Source organism: Trichomycterus rosablanca, chromosome 3 (assembly GCF_030014385.1).
Source record: "Trichomycterus rosablanca isolate fTriRos1 chromosome 3, fTriRos1.hap1, whole genome shotgun sequence".
NCBI classification, from domain to species: domain Eukaryota; kingdom Metazoa; phylum Chordata; class Actinopteri; order Siluriformes; family Trichomycteridae; genus Trichomycterus; species Trichomycterus rosablanca.
This window is the reverse complement of record NC_085990.1, coordinates 13,722,283-13,743,204: the sequence shown is the minus strand read 5'-3', so window position 1 is coordinate 13,743,204 and position 20,922 is coordinate 13,722,283. Positions and strand designations below refer to the sequence as shown.

Sequence of the window (20,922 nt, the reverse complement as noted above, 5' to 3'; positions counted from 1 at the left end):
ATACTGTCAGTAGACTATGCAGCATGTCAGTATACTGTGTCAGTAGACTATGCAGCATGTGTCAGTATACTGTGTCAGTAGACTATGCAGCATGTGTCAGTATACTGTGTCAGTAGGCTATGCAGCATGTGTCAGTATACTGTCAGTAGACTATACAGCATGTGTCAGTATACTGTGTCAGTAGACTATACAGCATGTGTCAGTATACTGTGTCAGTAGGCTATACAGGATGTGTCAGTATACTGTGTTAGTAGACTATGCAGCATGTGTCAGTATACTGTCAGTAGACTATACAGCATGTGTTCGTATACTGTCAGTAGACTATACAGCATGTGTCAGTATACTGTGTCAGTAGGCTATACAGGATGTGTCAGTATACCGTGTTAGTAGACTATGCAGCATGTGTCAGTATACTGTCAGTAGACTATACAGCATGTGTCCGTATACTGTCAGTAGACTATACAGCATGTGTCAGTATACTGTCAGTAGACTATACAGCATTTGTCCGTATACTGTCAGTAGACTATACAGCATGTGTCCGTATACTGTCAGTAGACTATACAGCATGTGTCAGTATACTGTGTCAGTAGACTATGCAGCATGTGTCCGTATACTGTCAGTAGACTATACAGCATGTGTCAGTATACTGTATAGCTTACCTGGATGAAACTAGGACACGAGTGAAATACCTAGGACATGAATAAAATAACTTTTGTGAAAATAGGCACACACACACACACACATTGTCCACAATGCCTTGGTGTCCATACTCAAACTCCAAGGCCACTTAATATGCAGGACTTCATTCAGATAAGCTAAGAGCTGGTTTGGAGTGTTCGAAACATAGAAAAGCTCTTTCTAAAAAACATGAGTCACGTTTACGTCCCATGTGTGTAGTTCTCAGCCACCAGTGATAAACAAAGACGTAAGAACCGCTGCAAAGAAATGAATCTACATAGCACTGTGAACAATTTACAACAAACTAGTTCAGATCTAGTGAAATATGGTATACCTGAGCCTGCATGTTTTAGTGCACTGCATCCCGCCACCCTTCTCCGAGTCTTGGTCTGCAGCGTGACTTACAGTGTATTCATGTACACACAAACACACACACACACAGCGGCCGCGCGGTTCTTATATATCTGAATCTGTTGCAATAATGCTGAGGACAGAGGGTTTGTTACTTCAGTTAAGATGCCTGCATTACCTGCATGGTGTGGAGTGTGTAATCAGAAGTTGTTTCTTCAGTACAATGTGCTGCTCTCAGTAGGTTGCTCTGGTTGAACCCATGCTTTGTAAATGTGTGTGTTGTTTTTTTATACTTATTTACATTTGTGCTTATTAGAGGTTAACGTTTGTGCTTAGCGAGCATCCTGTAATGCATACTTAACCAGAAAATGTTTAATGAGCTATACGGAATACACAATAGTACATGTGCAGGCTAAAATAACGTCTCGGCACACGTGTATTGCAAACGGACTTGTGAGAAAAATGCAGCTATATACTGTAAATAGATACCAAGTGGCCAAAGGTTTAAGAACTTGACCAAGATCTCACTGGACATGCCATTTTAAAACCTGGGGCATTAATATGGTCTTGCTCATTTCACTTTTCTGAAAGGCTTAATGCCCAGTCCTTAAAAAAAACAAGCCACTGATGCTGGACGAGAAGGTCTTGCTCATAATTGGCATTCCAGTTCATCCCAGCTGTTCTGGCTGCAGGAAGTCCTACACACCAAACCTGCCAAACTGTGTGTTATGAACTTTTGCACATGCTACAATGAATTGTTTATTGAAAGTAAGAAACACATCTCCTACATCTCACTACTTTGCAAAATTAATGAATAAATACAACCCCAAATCAGAAAAAGGTGGGACAGTATGGAAAATGCAAATAATAAAAAAAAAAAAAAAACTTTGACTTTTATTTGATTGCAGACAGTATGAACCTGAGATATAAACATCCATTCCTGCATTTCAGGTCTGCAACACATTCCAAAAAAAGTTGGGACAGTAAAGCATTTACCACTTTGTAATGTTGCCATTCCTTTTCACCACACTTAAAAGACATTTTGGCACAGAGGATACCAAGTGATTTAGTGTTTCAGCTTTTATTTTGTCCCGTTCTTCCTGCAAACACGTCTTAAGATGTGCAACAGTACGGGGTCGTCGTTGTCGCATTTTTCGTTTCAAAATTCTCCACACATTCTCTATTGGGGACAGGTCAGGACTGCAGGCAGGCCAGTCCAGTACTCATACCCTCTTCTTCCGCAGTCATGCCTTTGTAATGTGTGCAGCAGGTGGTTTTACATTGTCTTGTTGAAAAATGCAGACGTCCGTGGAAAATATGATGTCTTGAAGGCAGCATTTGTGCATGGTAACTCTGTATTGTTATGGTATTATAGTGGTTGACAAAGGTTTAACAAAGTAATACCTTGTTCATGTGGTTATATCAGCTATTGTTGAGTGGTGGTTCTTGATGCAGTGCCGTCTGAGGGATCGAAGATCACAGGCATTCAGCTTAAGCTTGCGCCCTTGGCATTTACACAATGAAATTCCTCCTGATTCCTTGAATGGTTTAATGATATTCTGCACTGTAGAGAGAGAAATATGCAAATCCCTTCCGATCTTTCTTTGAGGTTCATTGTTTTTAAACATTTCAATTATTTTCTCAGACACTTGTTGACAAACTGGAGATCCTCTGATCATCTTTACTCATCAAGGACTCAGCCTTTCCTGAATGCTGCTTTTGTACCAAACCATGATTACAATCACCTGTTTACATCACCTGTTTGGAATCACATCATTATTTAGTTTTTTCACCTCATTACAAGCCCTAAATTGCCCCCGTCCCAACTTTTTTTGGAATGTGTTGCAGGTCTGAAATGCAGGAATGGATGTTTATTAATAAATGAAATGAAGTTGACCAGACATAACATGAAATATCTCAGGTTCATCCTGTCTGCAATCAAATAAAAGTCAAAGTAAATGTAAGGAACACTGCATTTTTATTTTATTTGCATTTTCCATACTGTCCCAACTTTTTCTGATTTGGAGTTGTACATAAATAAAGGAAACACTCACTGGTATAAACTGTAAAACTATCTTTGGTGAACATAAACACAATAACAATTGTATTTAATATTTAGATATTTTATATTTAGATTTTATATTACATAAGGTTGGTCACTAGCCCCGTAAGGCCCACTGTGTTCCTCTGAGTGTAGGTTGGGTTGAGAAACTTTGCTCCACAGGAAACAAAATGTATATGCAGAATTACACATATAAAACATGGCATGTGACTTATATTTACTTACACCCACAGGGGTCACTCGGTACTTTAATATTTAAACAGTTTTCTGGTTGGATTGTGATTCATCCAATAGGCTTTTTACTGCACTGCTGCATAATGTATGTCATTCGAAGGTGCCATCACACCCATTCTTCAGTACAATATGCTGGCACCACAGTGGGTCGGCATTGTGAATTTACTGTTCAGGAATGTTTAGGCGGCTCGAAACACGAGCCAAAGTTTGGTGCCTGCATCCTGACTATTGTAGATATGTGTCTGTGTGTGTGTGTGTGTGTGTGTGTGTGTGTGTGTGTGTACAATACTCCAGTACAATAGTACCAGTAAATTTCAAAATAGTTACTTAACAAAGAAGAGTGAATATACAGTATATTAAAATACAAACCCCATTTCTATAAAAGTTGGGACATTTTGAAATGTTTGACTTCCATATCTGTCTCCTATTCAGACAACACCAACCAGCACATGAAGTCACATATGAAGCAAGAATGGGCAAAATTGAATGTCCTCAGTTCCCAGATCCTTAAAAATGTCATTAATATGACGAGTGATATAACACAGTGTTAAAAACTTTGACTTTTTGAGGGTGTTGCAGGCATCAAATTCTAAATTTGTTCATATTTACAAAATACAGTTAAGTGGGAAAACATATGAAATCTTTTCTTTTTTTACTTTTGTCAATTAAATAAAGGTTTAAGAGATTTAACAAATCACACATTCTTATTTCATAGCATTTTACAAAATGTCCACTTTTCTGGAAACGAGTTTGTATATTTTTATAATGTTATATTAATTTAATTACATCTGTCTCTTTAGCTAAGGAAAGAGCAAGGGCTCTACTAGTCATGTATGTACAGTGTATCACAAAAGTGAGTACACCCCTCACATTTCTGCAAATATTTTATTATATCTTTTCATGGGACAACACTATAGAAATAAAACTTGGATATAACTTAGAGTAGTCAGTGTACAACTTGTATAGCAGTGTAGATTTACTGTCTTCTGAAAATAACTCAACACACAGCCATTAATGTCTAAATGGCTGGCAACATAAGTGAGTACACCCCACAGTGAACATGTCCAAATTGTGCCCAAAGTGTCAATATTTTGTGTGACCACCATTATTATCCAGCACTGCCTTAACCCTCCTGGGCATGGAATTCACCAGAGCTGCACAGGTTGCTGCTGGAATCCTCTTCCACTCCTCCATAATGACATCACGGAGCTGGTGGATGTTAGACACCTTGAACTCCTCCACCTTCCACTTGAGGATGTTTTCGAAGGGAGGGGATCATGCTCTGTTTCAGAATGTCACAGTACATGTTGGAATTCATGTTTCCCTCAATGAACTGCAGCTCCCCAGTGCCAGCAACACTCATGCAGCCCAAGACCATGATGCTACCACCACCATGCTTGACTGTAGGCAAGATACAGTTGTCTTGGTACTTCTCACCAGGGCGCCGCCACACATGCTGGACACCATCTGAGCCAAACAAGTTTATCTTGGTCTCGTCAGACCACAGGGCATTCCAGTAATCCATGTTCTTGGACTGCTTGTCTTCAGCAAACTGTTTGCGGGCTTTCTTGTGCGTCAGCTTCCTTCTGGGATGACGACCATGCAGACCGAGTTGATGCAGTGTGCAGCGTATGGTCTGAGCACTGACAGGCTGACCTCCCACGTCTTCAACCTCTGCAGCAATGCTGGCAGCACTCATGTGTCTATTTTTTAAAGCCAACCTCTGGATATGACGCCGAACACGTGGACTCAACTTCTTTGGTCGACCCTGGCGAAGCCTGTTCCGAGTGGAACCTTTCCTGGAAAACCGCTGTATGACCTTGGCCACCATGCTGTAGCTCAGTTTCAGGGTGTTAGCGATCTTCTTATAGCCCAGGCCATCTTTGTGGAGAGCAACAATTCTATTTCTCACATCCTCAAGAGAGTTCTTTGCCATGAGGTGCCATGTTGAATATCCAGTGGCCAGTATGAGAGAATTGTACCCAAAACACCAAATTTAACAGCACGGCTCCCCATTTACACCTGGGACCTTGACACATGACACCAGGGAGGGACAACGACACATTTGGGCACAATTTGGACATGTTCACTGTGGGGTGTACTCACTTATGTTGCCAGCTATTTAGACATTAATGGCTGTGTGTTGAGTTATTTTCAGAAGACAGTAAATCTACACTGCTATACAAGCTGTACACTGACTACTCTAAGTTATATCCAAGTTTCATGTCTATAGTGTTATCCCATGAAAAGATATAATGAAATATTTGCAGAAATGGGAGGGGTGTACTCACTTTTGTGATACACTGTATGTGTATGTACATGTTTATACACCGATCAGGCATAACATTAAAACCACCTCCTTGTTTCTACACTCACTGTCCATTTTATCAGTTCCACTTACCTTATAGAAACACTTTGTAGTTCTACAATTACTGACTGTAGTCCATCTATTTCTCTACATATTTTTAGCCTGCTTTCACCCTGTTCTTTAATGGCCAGGACCCCCACAGGACCACGACAGAGCAGGTATTATTTGGGTGGTGGATCATTCTCAGTACTGCAGTGACAATGACTGGTGGTGGTGTGTTCGTGTGTGTTGTGCTTGCACACCACCATGTCAGTGTCACTGCAGTACTGAGAATGACAGTGAGGTGTTTAAAATCTCCAGCAGCGCTGCTGTGTCTGATCCACTCATACCAGCACAACACACACTAACACACCACCACCATGTCAGTGTCACTGCAGGGCTGAGAATGACCCACCACCCAAATAATACCTACTCTGTAGTGGTCCTGTGAGAGATACAGCTATCAAATACATGTAAAATACAGGTACCCTGAAGGTATATGTTCAGTTCTGTATCTGTACTGTTATTTGTATGATGTTCTTTACTTTTTTTTGCTTTTAAACTTTTTATAGTGTGTACTTTCATTGCTGTATAATGCTACTGGGGCTTTAATTTCCCTCAGGATCAATAAAGTGTCTATCTATCTGTCTATCTATCTATCTATCTATCTATCTATCTATCTATCTATCTATCTATCTATCTATCTATCTATCTATCTATCTATCTATTTATCTGTAATTGTTGGTATACTTTGTAACTAATATTAGTTCTATTTACAATGAAGAATTTAAATTGTGCTCATTTTCTGTCACAAGGAAAAATTCATGTCACCAAGAAATACATGAACATGAGCTTGTTTGAGTCAAAATAGCAAACAAAGTAAACAAAGTAAATTTTTTGGTTAGTTTTTTTGTCACATTTAGCACCCAACCCGGCCTCTGATGAGTTGTAGCATAGCAGTTAGAGTACTGGACTAGTAATCAAAAGCTCGCTGGTTTAAGCCCCATCACTGCCAGGTTGTCACTGTTGGGCTCTTGAGCAAGGCTTTTAACCCTTAATTGCTTGGACAGATATTGTCACAGTACTGAAAGTCGCTTTGGATAAATCGTCTGCTAAATGCTGAAAATGTAAATGTAAATAAACACTAAATGTGTGTAAATGATCATTAAGTGTTTCCACCTTTACATTCTGTTATTTGTTAATGGTATTTTTTAGTTATTTCAGCCTGCTCTAATAGACAAGAATATTATATTTTAACATATCCAAAAAAGAATACAATAATACTTCAGGATGCAACTATGTAGCACTAATTTGCAAAATTGAGAAATAAATACATAAATTAAGCACTAATTGGTACAAGTAACCGAGGACAAAAACATGTACAAAAAGGATAAAACTAGAAAATAAAAAAAACAACTTAATATCAGGTCCATGTGTTTGAGTTAAAAATGCAATAATGATATTTTTGATAATAATAAAAAGTGTACGATGCCGTAAGGGTTTTACCCACCATTGTCAATTCAGGTTAAGTCACCATCCACATGTTTTCCATCTACTTGGCTTGTTTTTATTTTCCCACTCCCCCTCGAGCCAACCACCACCTAAAGCTGACAAAACCCTGCATGTTATTCGCTAACGTTCGTCAAAGACTGCGTCTATTTGCCACATCCTGCATTTCACCTTTGCTCCTACGCTGGAGCGCTCCCAGAATAAGTGTAATAAAAAATGTATGATTCCTGTTTTGAGATGGAGAGCTAAACAGAGCTCAGAATATCATGCTGTATTTTTAGGCTCCAGCATCAGAGCTTACATAATCAGGAGTTCCCTTTTGAAAACAGATCTCTTTTTTTTTCGAAATGAATATTGCAGCTGCAGTGCTCGGTGCTACAGTGTACGTGCAGTAAGCGTTTGTACTGAAGATTTGCACAAGTCAGTAGATTTTTTTGTTTTTTTAAGGTGGTATGATTTGCTTTGAATGACATTAGAACCTAATTAAAAATATTGAGGTTCTCTAGTGTCATATTTACATTCAAATGATTTACTGAAGATGACTTACATGATTTACTTTATTTTATAGACTGTAAGTTTATTTTAATAGTGAGCAAATTCATTCTTCATTACATAAGGATAATGATTGTACAGATGAGTCCGGAAATGTGTGTATCCAATTTTGCTTAAGCCATTTGTATTTTTTAAGAAACCTGCACCCACACAGCCAGCTGTGTTTTGGGTAATATTCAGTTTCATCACAAGCACACGCCTCTACATTTTTTCTGCTCATATATAAATAAGGCTTTTACATTAATGTGATCTTATTATCACATGATTATAACATAAAATCACATTAATATTAATTAGTATGATATTTTAACATAATTATAATCATTACATTATTATAAAATCAATTCTGACATTATCATTTCTTAATTATCTGGTTATAACAATGGTATAATTTATATCAGCAAATATGAACTATGCACCGATCAGGCATAACATTATGACCACCTTCCTAATATTGTGTTGGCAGTGGCGATTTCTCTAAGACTGCAAGGGAAGCTCAGCTTCCCCTAAAATGTCCAAAATTAAATGGTGAAATATGTACAGTTGTGTTAACATTTCATTGACTACAAATGCGTTAGAACACGTATATCTCGAAGACGAGTTCGTTCAGAATCACAAATCGACTCGATTTTCTTAACTTAACTCATACATTCCCGTGGCGTCAATGCATTTGCCCGCAGAAGCTGAGCGTCTCTTCACTTCTATGGGACTGCGTTGAGGTTTTTTTTTTTAATGCTTCGAAACTCGCCGGTCATTGGGTGTGGACGCTGAGCTTCTGCAAGATGATTGGAGGATCAGTGGAAAGGCTGAATCCCGTTTTGATTGACAGCTCGTTTGAGCGCTACACCGTCACTTCTCAAACTCAAACTCAAAAGAAGCTTTATTGGCATGACAAATAGGGACATTCGTATTGCCAAAGCAATACACTTCATTAGTCACTTAATCACTAAGAGCTTCAGTCCCATCGCGGATTTTGCAAGTGAAGTCGAAAGACAAACTGCAACCCATTTCAGGCCATTTTCTTGTAAAAGGAACAGAGGGCAGAATTTCTGTGTAAATAAATTGACAAATTTTATGATGTAAGCCGACAATGAGCTTCCCCTCTTTGAAAGACCAGCAGCCGCCACTGTGTGTTGGTCCCCCCTTTGCTGCCAAAACAGCCCTGCAACTGTGATAAACTGTGTGTTCTGACACCTTTCTATCAGAACCAGCATTAACTTCTTCAGCAATTTGAGCTACAGTCGCTCTGTTGGATCGAACCACATGCGCCAGCCTTCGCTCCCCATGTGCATCAATGAGCCTTGGCCTACAGGGCATACAGGGCGACCCTAGAAAAAAGCCCGCTTGAGCTAAAGGAGGGGTTCACTTTCCAACAGGATGCCAATGTTATATCAAATCCAAATTTTACATTTGTGGCAAGACAGTTGCTTTTCACCAGTGGTTCCATTTAATCTGACAGAGCTTGAACAATTCAGCCTGAAAGAAATTCTAAAATGACTAGGATACAGATTTGCCAAATGCTTTTGACAAGTGAGTGGGTGCAAAGTAGGGCACAGATAGGTCCCCGGCTGTAGTCAATCAATCAAAATCATCTAGACAAAGGAGTATAAATTCCAATCATTTAGTCATGGAAAAAGAGAGGAAAAAATCATCAAGGACTGTCATAAAATGAATATGGGGATACTTGCCGACCAATAGCATTGTTGAGATTCAAACCATTTACAATCACATTTTGTGATCCCTTAAAAAATGCTTAATTTCCTTGGGAATAATGCATCGATGGATCATACACACTAACACACAGTAATGCAAAAATAGTTACTGTCTGTTGTTTAGTAAAACTACAAATAAAAAAATTGTTTTAAAATAAAAAGTGGATGGGGTCTTCAACATTGTGTAAGGACCCTGGTTAGTAGGCCGAGGCGCCTGTCCATAAGTGGAGAATGCAAATCAGTGTGTGACTCCTTGTGTGCAATACTGGCCTAACAAGCAAATCCACCAAAGTATGGGCGAATAAGATGGGGTCAGAGGTAGCGTGTGTCAGGCAAATATACCCTCCTTGGATGCGATCGGGGTCCTTAGCAGCGGAAGAATAATTGGCTATGCTGAATCGGGAGAAAATGCATAAATAAAATGATTAAAAATTTAAAAGGGACATTTCAATTATACATTCTCAGGTTTGTTGTTCTTATTTGTTACAGATCGTCCTAAGATAAAGCAGCAACAAAACAATATTAAAAGAGTCAACCTTACAACAAGAGGAACAAATGTGCTAAAAGTGCTCCAGGAATATCCTAAAAGTAAAAGAAGACACAGGAATAAAAAAGTCATTTTTAAGGTTGTAAAATATGAGACCACTGAAGAAACAGAGAGGACGCTCTCCTTTGTCCACACGGGCCAAAAGTGGAAGAAAAAGAGGGGACAAACAGGACAAACAGTCACAATCCACACCTACTGCAGTGGCATCACGCAAAACTACTCCATCCAAATTAGACATCTCTGAAGGGAAGCCAAGCAAAAGAACCACCACACCAAACAAGGAGAGTCTAGAAGTACAGATGAATGGACTGTCTGCCGAAGTAGATCAAGCTGAGCAGGTTGTCGTCAGTGTTAATAAAATGACTGGCCCTAAAGACACAAACTCAAAAATACACAACATTACCATGACAAGCAGTATATCCAGCAGCCTTCTAACGAACAGCGCAGCTAGCACCCCACTCAGCACAAACATGGCAGCCATTAACTCAAATAAAAGCACCTCCGCCAGTAACAACAGCCCCATCACACTCTCCAGTAGAAAAACAGCTACCTTTAAAGCTAGAGTGCCCAAGAAAAAGTTTATGTATGAACATGGAGCAAATAACAACTCTCCTATCAGTCCCACCCCTGTGTCTTCATTTGCACTTAACAATCACTCCAGCACACCTCGCAGTCCTGTTTCTCCTAGTAGTCACCCTGTAGCCAACAATGTAATCAAAGTAAACAATGACGTTACAGCCGTTAACATCGATAGCAAAGTATTAGCAGAAAATATGGTATCCACAGAATTAAAATTCAACTGTGTAGCTACAGCAAAGGTTGTAAAAGATGAAGTTCCCTGTGAAAAGGAAAGAATAGTGACACAAGTTGAAACAGATACTTATGGAGAGGTTGCCCCGAACTCCGCTGGTTCATCAACCACAGATACAGCCAGTGAACAGTCTCCAGATGTTGAGGTAATAGAGTCCTCGGATCTGCTTCAAAATGCAGGGACAAGAAGCCCATCAACCAAGACACTAACCCTCTCTCCAGCCCTCACACCAGGCAACCATCAGCAAGAAGGTTTTTCAGGAATAGCTGATGCACTGGCAAAAGGACTCAAGAATCAGAGAGTGCTAGCTCGTCATCAGAGAACAAAGAAAGTAGCACAAGGAGAAGAGCCTATCAATGAATGTGTGTTTATTCGTGGTGTTGTGCGTGGAGCTACTAAAGAGCAGCTGAATGTAGGATTGCAGATAAATGGAGAAGAAATGCAACTTTTGCTACCTTTTCATACACTAGTAAGTCAACCACACCAAAATATTGACCTCATATTAGATGTCCCACCACCAGGTAATGACCCTGTGGAAGTTGGGACACGTGTTTGTGTGCCTTATGGAGGAGATAAAGGGAAAGAATGGTATAGGGAAGGAGTGGTGTCACAGGTAGACTCCCATCCAGCTGTTGCTTGCCCATACAGGGTGCTACTGCAGGAAGAGCAGAATCATTGTAAGGCAAGAAACGCAAAAGGTGAGGAGCAAAGAAAACCCAGCATTCAGGTTGTATGGGTGTCCCGGCAGAATCTTCGCCTTCTAGTTCCACCTTGGGATGGGGATATGCCAGAGAGGGAGGGAAGACAGAGAGAGGATATAGAGGTAGAGAGAGAAATGTGTCAGCTTAGTAGTAGAATGGTTTTAAAGGATGCAAAACCACCTCAAATGAGTACTGGGTTTAAGGACATAGCACCTTCTTTATCTGCATCTTCACCAGTGGTTATGATGTCAAACTATGCATTAAGTGTAGTTCGTGGAAAAGAGAGTCATCTACCTGAGGTCAGAGACAAGGAGAGAGAACGAGCAAGAGAGAGAGAAAGAAAGCAACTACAGACTCCAGAGGTTGATTTGGAAGTCTTGCAGCTTAACCTGGCACCTCTTCAAGAAGCAGTAGGGACTTTGGTTTCTGAAGTACCCATAACAGTTAGATCCAACCAGCATAGACAGATCCTTTCTAAGCCCTCTGGATACTCAAGTCCTATCTCGGTTGTCGGAACCTTCTCAGGCGCATCCTTGGGTATCCACTTGACCAGCCCCTCATCAAGCAGCCCTCATCCACCTTCTGCATCACCTTTTGTAGGCTCTGATAGAGTTCCCTCACACCTACAACCTTCAGCTGTGCCTCCTTCACCTAGCTCAAAAGGTTCTCTCACCCTCTTGGACAAGACCCCTACTCCTTCACAGACCTCTACCCCCATCCTAGGGAGTTCTGCGTCATCTTCAGCGTCCTCCTCGCGATCAAGAACTCCACTTTCTGCTGCACAACAGATTTATAAGAAGGGTGATGTGGTGTGTACTCCCAATGGTATTCGCAAGAAATTCAATGGAAAGCAGTGGCGTAGACTGTGTTCAAAGGATAGTTGCATGAAAGAATCTCAGCGAAGAGGCTACTGTTCCAGACATCTCTCTATGCGCACTAAAGAGATGGAAGGGGCAGGTGGAGAGCATAAAGGAGGAGGAGGGAGCAGCTCAGGAACGGCTACCCCTTCAGACCTCCGAGGTCGAGCCAGCAGCGAATTCGACTGGGAAGAGACATCACGGGACAGCAGTGAAACCAGCAGTCGAGGAACTGACTCACGGCCACGACTCGTTCTTCCATCACTTTTGCCACAGGACTTTTCACGGTTTGACTTTGATGAATGTGAGGCAGCTACCATGCTTGTTTCTTTAGGAAGCTCACGGTCAGGGACTCCCTCATTTTCCCCAATATCCAACCAATCACCTTTTTCCCCAGCTCCCTCTCCATCTCCTTCTCCACTTTTTGGATTTCGTCCTGCCAACTTCAGTCCCATTACAACTTTGACAGTCCTACCTCCTCGCCGCCACCGTCAAACGAGTGGCACAAGCACCTCTAAGCCTAGTACCTCAGTGATGGAGAAGGAGCGAGAGAAGCTTGTAACTGGCATTGTACCTTCTTTTCAAACTAGCCTCACCTTCACCGTACCTGTAAGCCCCAACAAGAATAAATTAGATGCCGCACAACCCACGACTACTTTAATGCAAAATTGCCCCAAACCTGAACTGGAGCAGGGCAGACTTGATCTCTCAGTAGGAAAATCCTTTCGAGTTCTTTCTCCTCAGACAAATTACTCTTGCAGCCAAAGAACCCCATCATTCACAGCTTCTTCTCTGCCACCATCTCCTATAACCTTAGAGTCAGGGTCACAACGGGCCATTTCTCAGCAATCCTTGCGTGACTCTCCTGTAATTGTGCGAAATCCTGAGGCTCCTTTAGCAAAATTCACAGAACGTCCACCAGCCAAGCCTGCTAACGATGGGGTAGCAAACTCTAAGGACAACAACTTTACCAGTGTTCTTACTGGTGCACGGTTACAGATGCCCGTTCCAATTAATGGAGCTGCCTCCAACAATGGGGCAGTCTTACTGCACAGCCCTTCATCGACTCTTGTTCTGGTGTCTTCCATTTCATCCCTTCCAAACCCCAACCCTACCACTCAGTCTAGCCCTGCCTTGGCCTGCATCTCAGTACCCAGCCCTGCCCCTGATTTTGCTTCCTCGGGTTCAGCAGCTGGAGCAGATCAGGGAAAAGGTGGATTAACAACATTACAGCAACCAGTTCCATGCCATCCTGCTCCCACAGCTTTGTTACCACTTATACTTCCAGCAGAAACCCTGCACCCTGTGCCATGCAAGGATATCATCATGGGACGTCCAGGAACAGGTAAGGATTTTTTAAATCCTTTTTAATGATTTTAAGTACAATATTTATAATGGTAGCTAGTTATTACTGCGCTTATAACCACTGCTTCAGGATCATGGTTGAGTTATTGTATTTTTATTTTAACAACTGTGGTTGTCTTAAACACTGATAATCAACAGATTGGGGTCACTTTGTGTCTGTGGAGGTAAAAAGCGTGGAGGCAGTGCAAGCGACAGACAAATTTTATTTTATTATTATTTTGCACTTTTCCTCCCAATCTAGTCGTATCCAACTACCCAATTGCATTACGCTTCCTCTCTACTGATCTTGACCTCCACTCCTGACCAAAAAGAGCCGACTGACACACATCCCCTCCGACATGTGTGCAGTAGCCGACTGCAGCTTTTCACCTGCACGAGGTGAGTTCATGTGCGGATCAGCTTTGTGTACAGAGAGAAACACTCTGATCCTCTGTGCATGCGCCATCAATCAGCCAGCAGAGGGCGTAATTGCATCAGTTATGAGGTCCCGTCCGGCTCTCACCCTGTATGAACAACAAGACAATCATTGTTTGTGTAGCCAACCAGCCTGCCGGATGGCAGAGCTGAGTTTCAAACAGACGAGTTCGAAATGTCAGCTTTGGTGTGCTAGCATGTTTTACCGCTGCACCACGTGAGCTCCCGGCAGTCGAATTTTAGTGGGAAATTCAGATTATTATTATAAAAAATATATATACGTTTTCAAATCTTTCTGGCACCTGGCTGTTTTTATGCCAGATGCTCGTCTTGACGCACCTTATATTATTTTTATCCGGGCTTGGGACTGGCACTAAGAGCTTACAGACTAGCGCATCTACCAATGAGTAGGCTGTTCGGCCATCCCCCCATCCCCCGAAGATCGGCACATAGCAACACTGAGATTTTGAAACCTGGATCTCAACGGTAACATGCTTGCGTGCTTTTACCCCTGGGACAGCTTAGTGGCCACTGTTGTTTTATAACACTAAACACTAATACTGAACTTTAACATTATACTAAACATGTTGTGCGTGTTCTTAAAGCTAGACATGTTCTGCAAGGCAAAAAGCGGGCAAAAAAATAATTAGGTGCTACTAAGGGTTGACTTGATAGGATTTCATACTAATGTGAAATGTGTCATGTGATGGTTACAGAGAAGAATTATGTGGAAATGAATCTATGCATGCTTTTTATTTGTTTAATGTATTGTTTTGTGTTATTTAATTTATGGTTTAATATATATCTAGTCTACTACATCTTACCTCGAATATTTTCTTTAGTTCGAATTCGAATTATTCTTAAACAATGTTTAAAAATCATCTTTTCCAAAATCTTTTTTGATGATGTGTCCCCCCATGGGAACAAGTCTTTCTTCTGGTCTTAGTCATCCTTCATCTCTTTATCTTTATGTACAGACAGTTTTTCTCTGTTGTTTTTGTACAGCAACTAGGTTCACACACTAGGTTCGGGTCTTTTTGTGCAGTAAATAATTAGAGGTTATTATTATTTTTCTCGTTCCGTGGAGAATGCTGCAGTCATGAAGAGAACATTTTTTATTCGTCAGAAGTCAGAGTTCTGTTGCTGGTATTCTGTGTTTCCAAAATATGGCATTACATGTGATGGTGATTTTTTAGACAAATTTGTAGACAACAATGTGAAAAAAATATTAAATGTGTTCAGAGATCAAGTAGCTTTAGTAAAACACAAGTGAAATTAGGTTATTAAAAATAGATTCATATGGCCGCTCAGATGGCACAGCGGTAAAGTACGCTAGGACATCAGAGCTGGGATCTCGAATACGTCGTATCGAATCTCAGCTCTGCCATCCGGCTGGGCTGGGCGGTCACATGGACAACGATTGGCCATTAGGGATGTAACGATACACTTTACCCACAATGCAATATGATTCACGATACTTGGTTCACGATACGATTTTTTTCCCTGATTTTTTACACAAAATGAAATTGAAGACAAATTATGACAAAGTTTTATTTTATTATTTGTCTTTAAAAAAAATAAAATACTGTATTTGTGCTTAGCTTTTATTTATCTAAGTAATGAATGCCCTTTTATGAAATAAAATGAAATTTTAAAACAAATCCAACATTATATAAATAAATGAATAATACAAATAAAGAAAGTATCCTCATGTGAAAAAAATTGGCTGGAAAATCCCCTACAACTTTGCATGTGTGGCAACTTTGTGAAGTGCCATCAACCAGGCAAGGTAAATAGCTGCCCTCTGCTGTTTAAAGTGAACATCGATTCATCTTAAATGAATAACCGATTCGAATTGTGGCACATGTGCACCGATTTTTAACTGTCTTGTGGTGCATCGTTACATCCCTATTGGTTGTTGTTCAGGGATGGAAAACACAGCCAGGGGAATTGGATACATCTAGATTGGAGGAAAAAATCTAATCATATCCAGTTTCCCTGGTTGCGTTACGCTTCACCTCTACCGATACAACCCTCCACTGCTGACTGAGGAGCTTCGCAACTGATACACGCCCCCTCCGACACATGTGGTTCCAACTGCCTCTTTTCACTTGCACTGTCACTTAGACTTTTTTCCTATAAAAGAATTCCATAAATCTAAGTGACAGTGGGAGAAAAAAATTTACTATTTTGTTTCTGATATTTATTTAATAATAAATATTTTATTTAATATTATTTAATAAAAAAATAATAATAATAAAACCAAAATATGTGGTTGTATTAGCATAAACAAAAACGTATATGCGGCTCACTGTATGGCCAAATGTGTGAGTTAATGTGTTGCAGCCACACCAATTGCTAAAGTGTATAAAATAAATTATATAAATTACATTATATTCTTCCAACTTTGTGGCAACAGTTGTTCCACCATGACTGTACCCTGTACCTGTGCACATAGTAAGTTTTGATTGAAGAAACTTCATTGACCTGCACAGAGCCCTGACCTCAACCTCATTAAATGTTTTTGAGATCAATTAGAAAGTTAATTGTGAACCAGGCCTTTTGCCTGCCCTCGCAGATGCTTTTTTTGACTGAACAGGCACACATTCCCATAGATGCAAAAAAGGAGAGGCTATACAAACAAAGACACCCTGAACAGTAATCAGTAAAATGACAGAGACAGAAGCAGCACAATTAAATACACACATTTTAGGAAATGGTGCCACTGCTCCAAAACCTCAGTGGAGTTTACTCTCATTACACACCCATCCACATGTTTATCCACAACACTACACACACTGCTTCTCATCTATACACACATGCTTGATTTTGGAAGTAGGACTGTTTTCTTTAAAAAGTTATATAAAATTAATATTTTATATAAGCCAAACTGAGAAAAAAGTTTGGACAGCATGGAAAATGCAAAAAAAAATTTTTATATATATACACCGATTAGGCATAACATTATGACCACCTTCCTAATATTGTGTTGGTCCCCTTTTTGCTGCCAAAACAGGCCTGACCTGTCGAGGCAGGGAGTCTGACACCTTTCTGTCAGAACCAGCATTAACTTCTTTAGCAATTTGAGCTACAGTAGCTCGTCTGTTGGATCGGACCACACGTGCCAGCCTTCGCTCCCTACGTGCATCAATGAGCATTGCCTGCCCATGACCCTGTCACCGGTTTACCACTGTTCCTTCCTTGGACCACTTTTGATAGATACTGACCACTGCAGACTGGGAACACCCCACAAGAGCTGCAGTTTTGGAGATGCTCTGACCCAGTCGTCTAGCCTTCACAATTTGGCCCTCGTCAAACTCACTCATTTTTTTTGCTTCTAACACATCAACTATGAGGATAAAATGTTCACTTGCTGCCTAATATATCCCACCTACTAACAGATGATGAAGAGATAATCAGTGTTATTCACTTCACCTGTCAGTGGTCATAATGTTATGCCTGGTCGGTGTATATGCTGTTTCTTTCATTTTCTTTGACTTTTATTTCATTGCAGACTGTATGAGTCCAAGATATTTCATGTTTTGTCTAGTCAACTTCATTTTATTTGTTAATGTACCTTCATTCCTGAAATTCAGGCCTGCAACACATTCCAAAAACACAATTTAGAACTAGTAATGATGTAAAAACAAGAAACTAAATAATAATGTGATTTAGGTGTGAAACAGGTGATTGTAAATATGATTTGGTACAGTGAAAGGCTGAATCAAAGATGGGTGTAGAAACTCCAGTTTGTTAACAAATGCACAAGAAAATTATTGACTTGATTAAAAACAATGTTCCTCAGAGAAAGATTTGCATGTATCTCCCTTTACACCGCATAATGACAACCTCGTACTGTTGCACACCTTACGACTTGATTGCAGGAAGAACAAAACATAACACCTGAAACATTTCACTGCTTGGTATCCTCAGTGTCAAAACGTCTTTTAGGTGTTGTGGGAAGGAATGGCAGCATCACAAAGTGGTAAATGCTTTACCGTCCCAACTTTTTTGGAATGTGTTGCAGGCCTGAAATTCAGGAATGGAGGTATATTAACAAATGAAATAAAGTTGACCAGGGTTCATACTGTCTGCAATAAATAAAAGTTAAAGTAAACATAAATAAAGTGTGTTTTATTTGCAATTTCCATAGTCCTAATTTTTTTCTGATTTATTTTTTCCAGCCAAACAGCATTAAACCTTTAGAAAACCCTAAACTGATCATGACTTATGTAGCTTGACATTTAATTTGAGATCATTTGTTTGTCATGTTTAAGACCTTATTTATGCTTTTCCTTATGACTTTTTTCATTGTCTTTTACTTTTCTCTGTTGTCTTTCTGATCGCCTTCATACTACTGTTTTTATTCATCAATTCTTAGTTAATCATTTTCTTTTATTAGTTATTTTTATGTATGGGGTTTCTTTATAAAACATCATTATGGATTAATGCTTTCTTGGATGCCTGAGTGTATCTCTGCCTCTTTTCATTATGTCATCTGTAGTGAAATATACAAAAGTGTAAAAATGTCACTCTGTCAGATTAATACATGCTGCACTCATGTCTTATGGGAACTACCATAATTACCAGCTTCCAGCTGGGGAAAAACTGTGACTCAAGAGGGAATTCCATTCAAAATTCAGAATTTTGTGAGCTGTTAGAGCTTATTTTATTGATCAAACTCTGAAGGTAAAAAAAACTGGCATGACTTTTATGGCTGTGAGCATTAATACATTTGGTAAATAGTCAGTTTTAATTATTATTATTTTTTACAAATAATACTTTATAAGGTTGCAGGGGTGGCATGGTGGCTCAGTGGGTAGCACTGTCGCCTCACAGCAAGAAGGAGTTTGCATGTTCTCCCCGTGTCTGTGTGGGTTCCCCAGGGTGCTCCGGTTTCCTCCAACAGTCCAAAGACGTGTAAGTGAGGTGAATTGGAGACACTAAATTGTCCATGATTGTGTTTGATATAATCTTGAGAAGTGATGAACCTTGTGTCATGAGTAACTACCGTTCCTGTCATTAATGTATCCAAAGTGTAAAACATGACGTTAAAATCCTAAAAAACAAACAAACATAAGGTTGCAGTGATAACTTCAGTTTCATTGTTGTTCAGACCAGAAATTAGTTTGCAGAAATAGTAGCAAGTTTACTCATGTGAACCAGGCATTATATGTACATTTTTACAAATACATTAATACAAAATAAAATAAATAATAAATTATTTTATTGCTAATATACATTTTGCACATCTTAAATTTTTCTTTTTAATGTTTTGGAGCTTTACATTTTTCATCTTAAATTTTCTCAGTCACTTATTACTGAAGACATTTACCTGATGTTTTATCAGTTTCTTAAGTGGTAATATGCATGACATTAAACTATAATATATGCAGCATCAACACCAACCACAGTGTGGTCTTTAAACAGCTTATAATAAGCTTGGGAAATGAACTGCAGTTTCAGTGTACGTGGAGACAAAATGTGCCAGGCATGTTCTGGTTGTTTCAAAGTTTTTAGTTTTTGTCTTGGATATGTCTTGGAACTGTGGATATGGGCATATTTTAAAGCTTGTGGCTATTTCTGTCAGAGTTGACTATTTAATTAAGGTAATCACTTTATTAATCACTATATTTTCATTTAATCAATATGTTCTTTAATCTTCCCTGTGTTAATAAGGGACTATGAGAAATCGATCTGTCATGTGTAAAAAAGGAATGTGCAACTACTTAAACGTTCATGAAACAATTAAATAAAAAAGTCACAATCATTGTGACAATATACACCGACCAGGCATAACATTATGAGGTAAAGTGAATAACACTGATTAGTTCTTCATCACGGCACCTGTTAGTGGGTGGGATATATTAGGCAGGATGTGAACATTTTATCCTCAAAGTTGATGTGTTAGAAGCAGGGAAAATGGGCAAGCGTGAGGATTTGAGCGAGTCAGACAAGGGCCAAATTGTGATGGCTAGACGACTGGGTCAGAGCATCTCCAAAACTGCAGCTCTTGTGGAGTGTTCTCGGTCTGCAGTGGTCAGTATCTATCAAAAGTGGTCCAAGGAAGGAACAGCAACGGGGTCATGGGCGGCCAGGGCTCATTGATGCACATCAAATTGCTGAAGAAGTTGGTGCTGATAGAAAGGTGTCAGAATAGACAGTGCATCACAGTTTGTTGTGTATGGGGCAGCAAAGCAGGACCAACACAATATTAGAAAGGTGGTCATAATGTTATGCCTGATCGGTGTATGTAAATAGGGCTTTTCTTTAATTGTTGCATAGATACTGTTTTTAATAACCTTTTAATCATCTTTTAAACAGAGTTACAGAACTCAGATCAGAATTATATAGTAATAATTTGTTTTGGTGTTTATCTGATTTATAAGATTTATTTTAAACATATTTCACTACCGTTTTATCCCATTTTAACATTAGATTCAGGGCAATCAAAACGAACACCAGACATGCTGACAGCTGTTTCCCCAGAGCTGTAGCACCTTTTAACCACAGTGGTTCCCCTGGTTAAATACTGGTTAACAGTCCGTGTGCTGTTTGGTCTGTTGAATATGTTACATGTCATACAAGTGTATTATGTGTATAACTAAAACAAATTCCTCACATGTGTAACATATCTGGCAAAATAAAGTAATTCTGATTCTGATAATTAAACTGCTTGATTACATTCAGCAAAATGCCTCACACTGTTCTCTCCCAGATTTAATCAACAACACGCCTGCCAGATTTGTGAAGTACTAAAAAATGCATACATGTGGAAATCA

The 20,922-nt window shown here is 39.7% G+C and overlaps 1 protein-coding gene across 2 annotated transcripts in view; it reads left to right on the top strand.

Annotated features, from left to right (window-relative positions):
- Positions 1 to 20,922, top strand: part of cicb (capicua transcriptional repressor b) — an 88,416-nt gene that overhangs the window by 21,026 nt on the left and 46,468 nt on the right. For both annotated transcript variants that reach the window (XM_062992738.1, XM_062992737.1), the window contains exon 2: positions 9,935 to 13,706. In XM_062992738.1, the coding sequence (XP_062848808.1) occupies positions 10,082 to 13,706 (3,625 nt within the window). In that variant the 5' untranslated portion in view covers positions 9,935 to 10,081. The remainder of the gene's footprint in view (positions 1 to 9,934; positions 13,707 to 20,922) is intronic.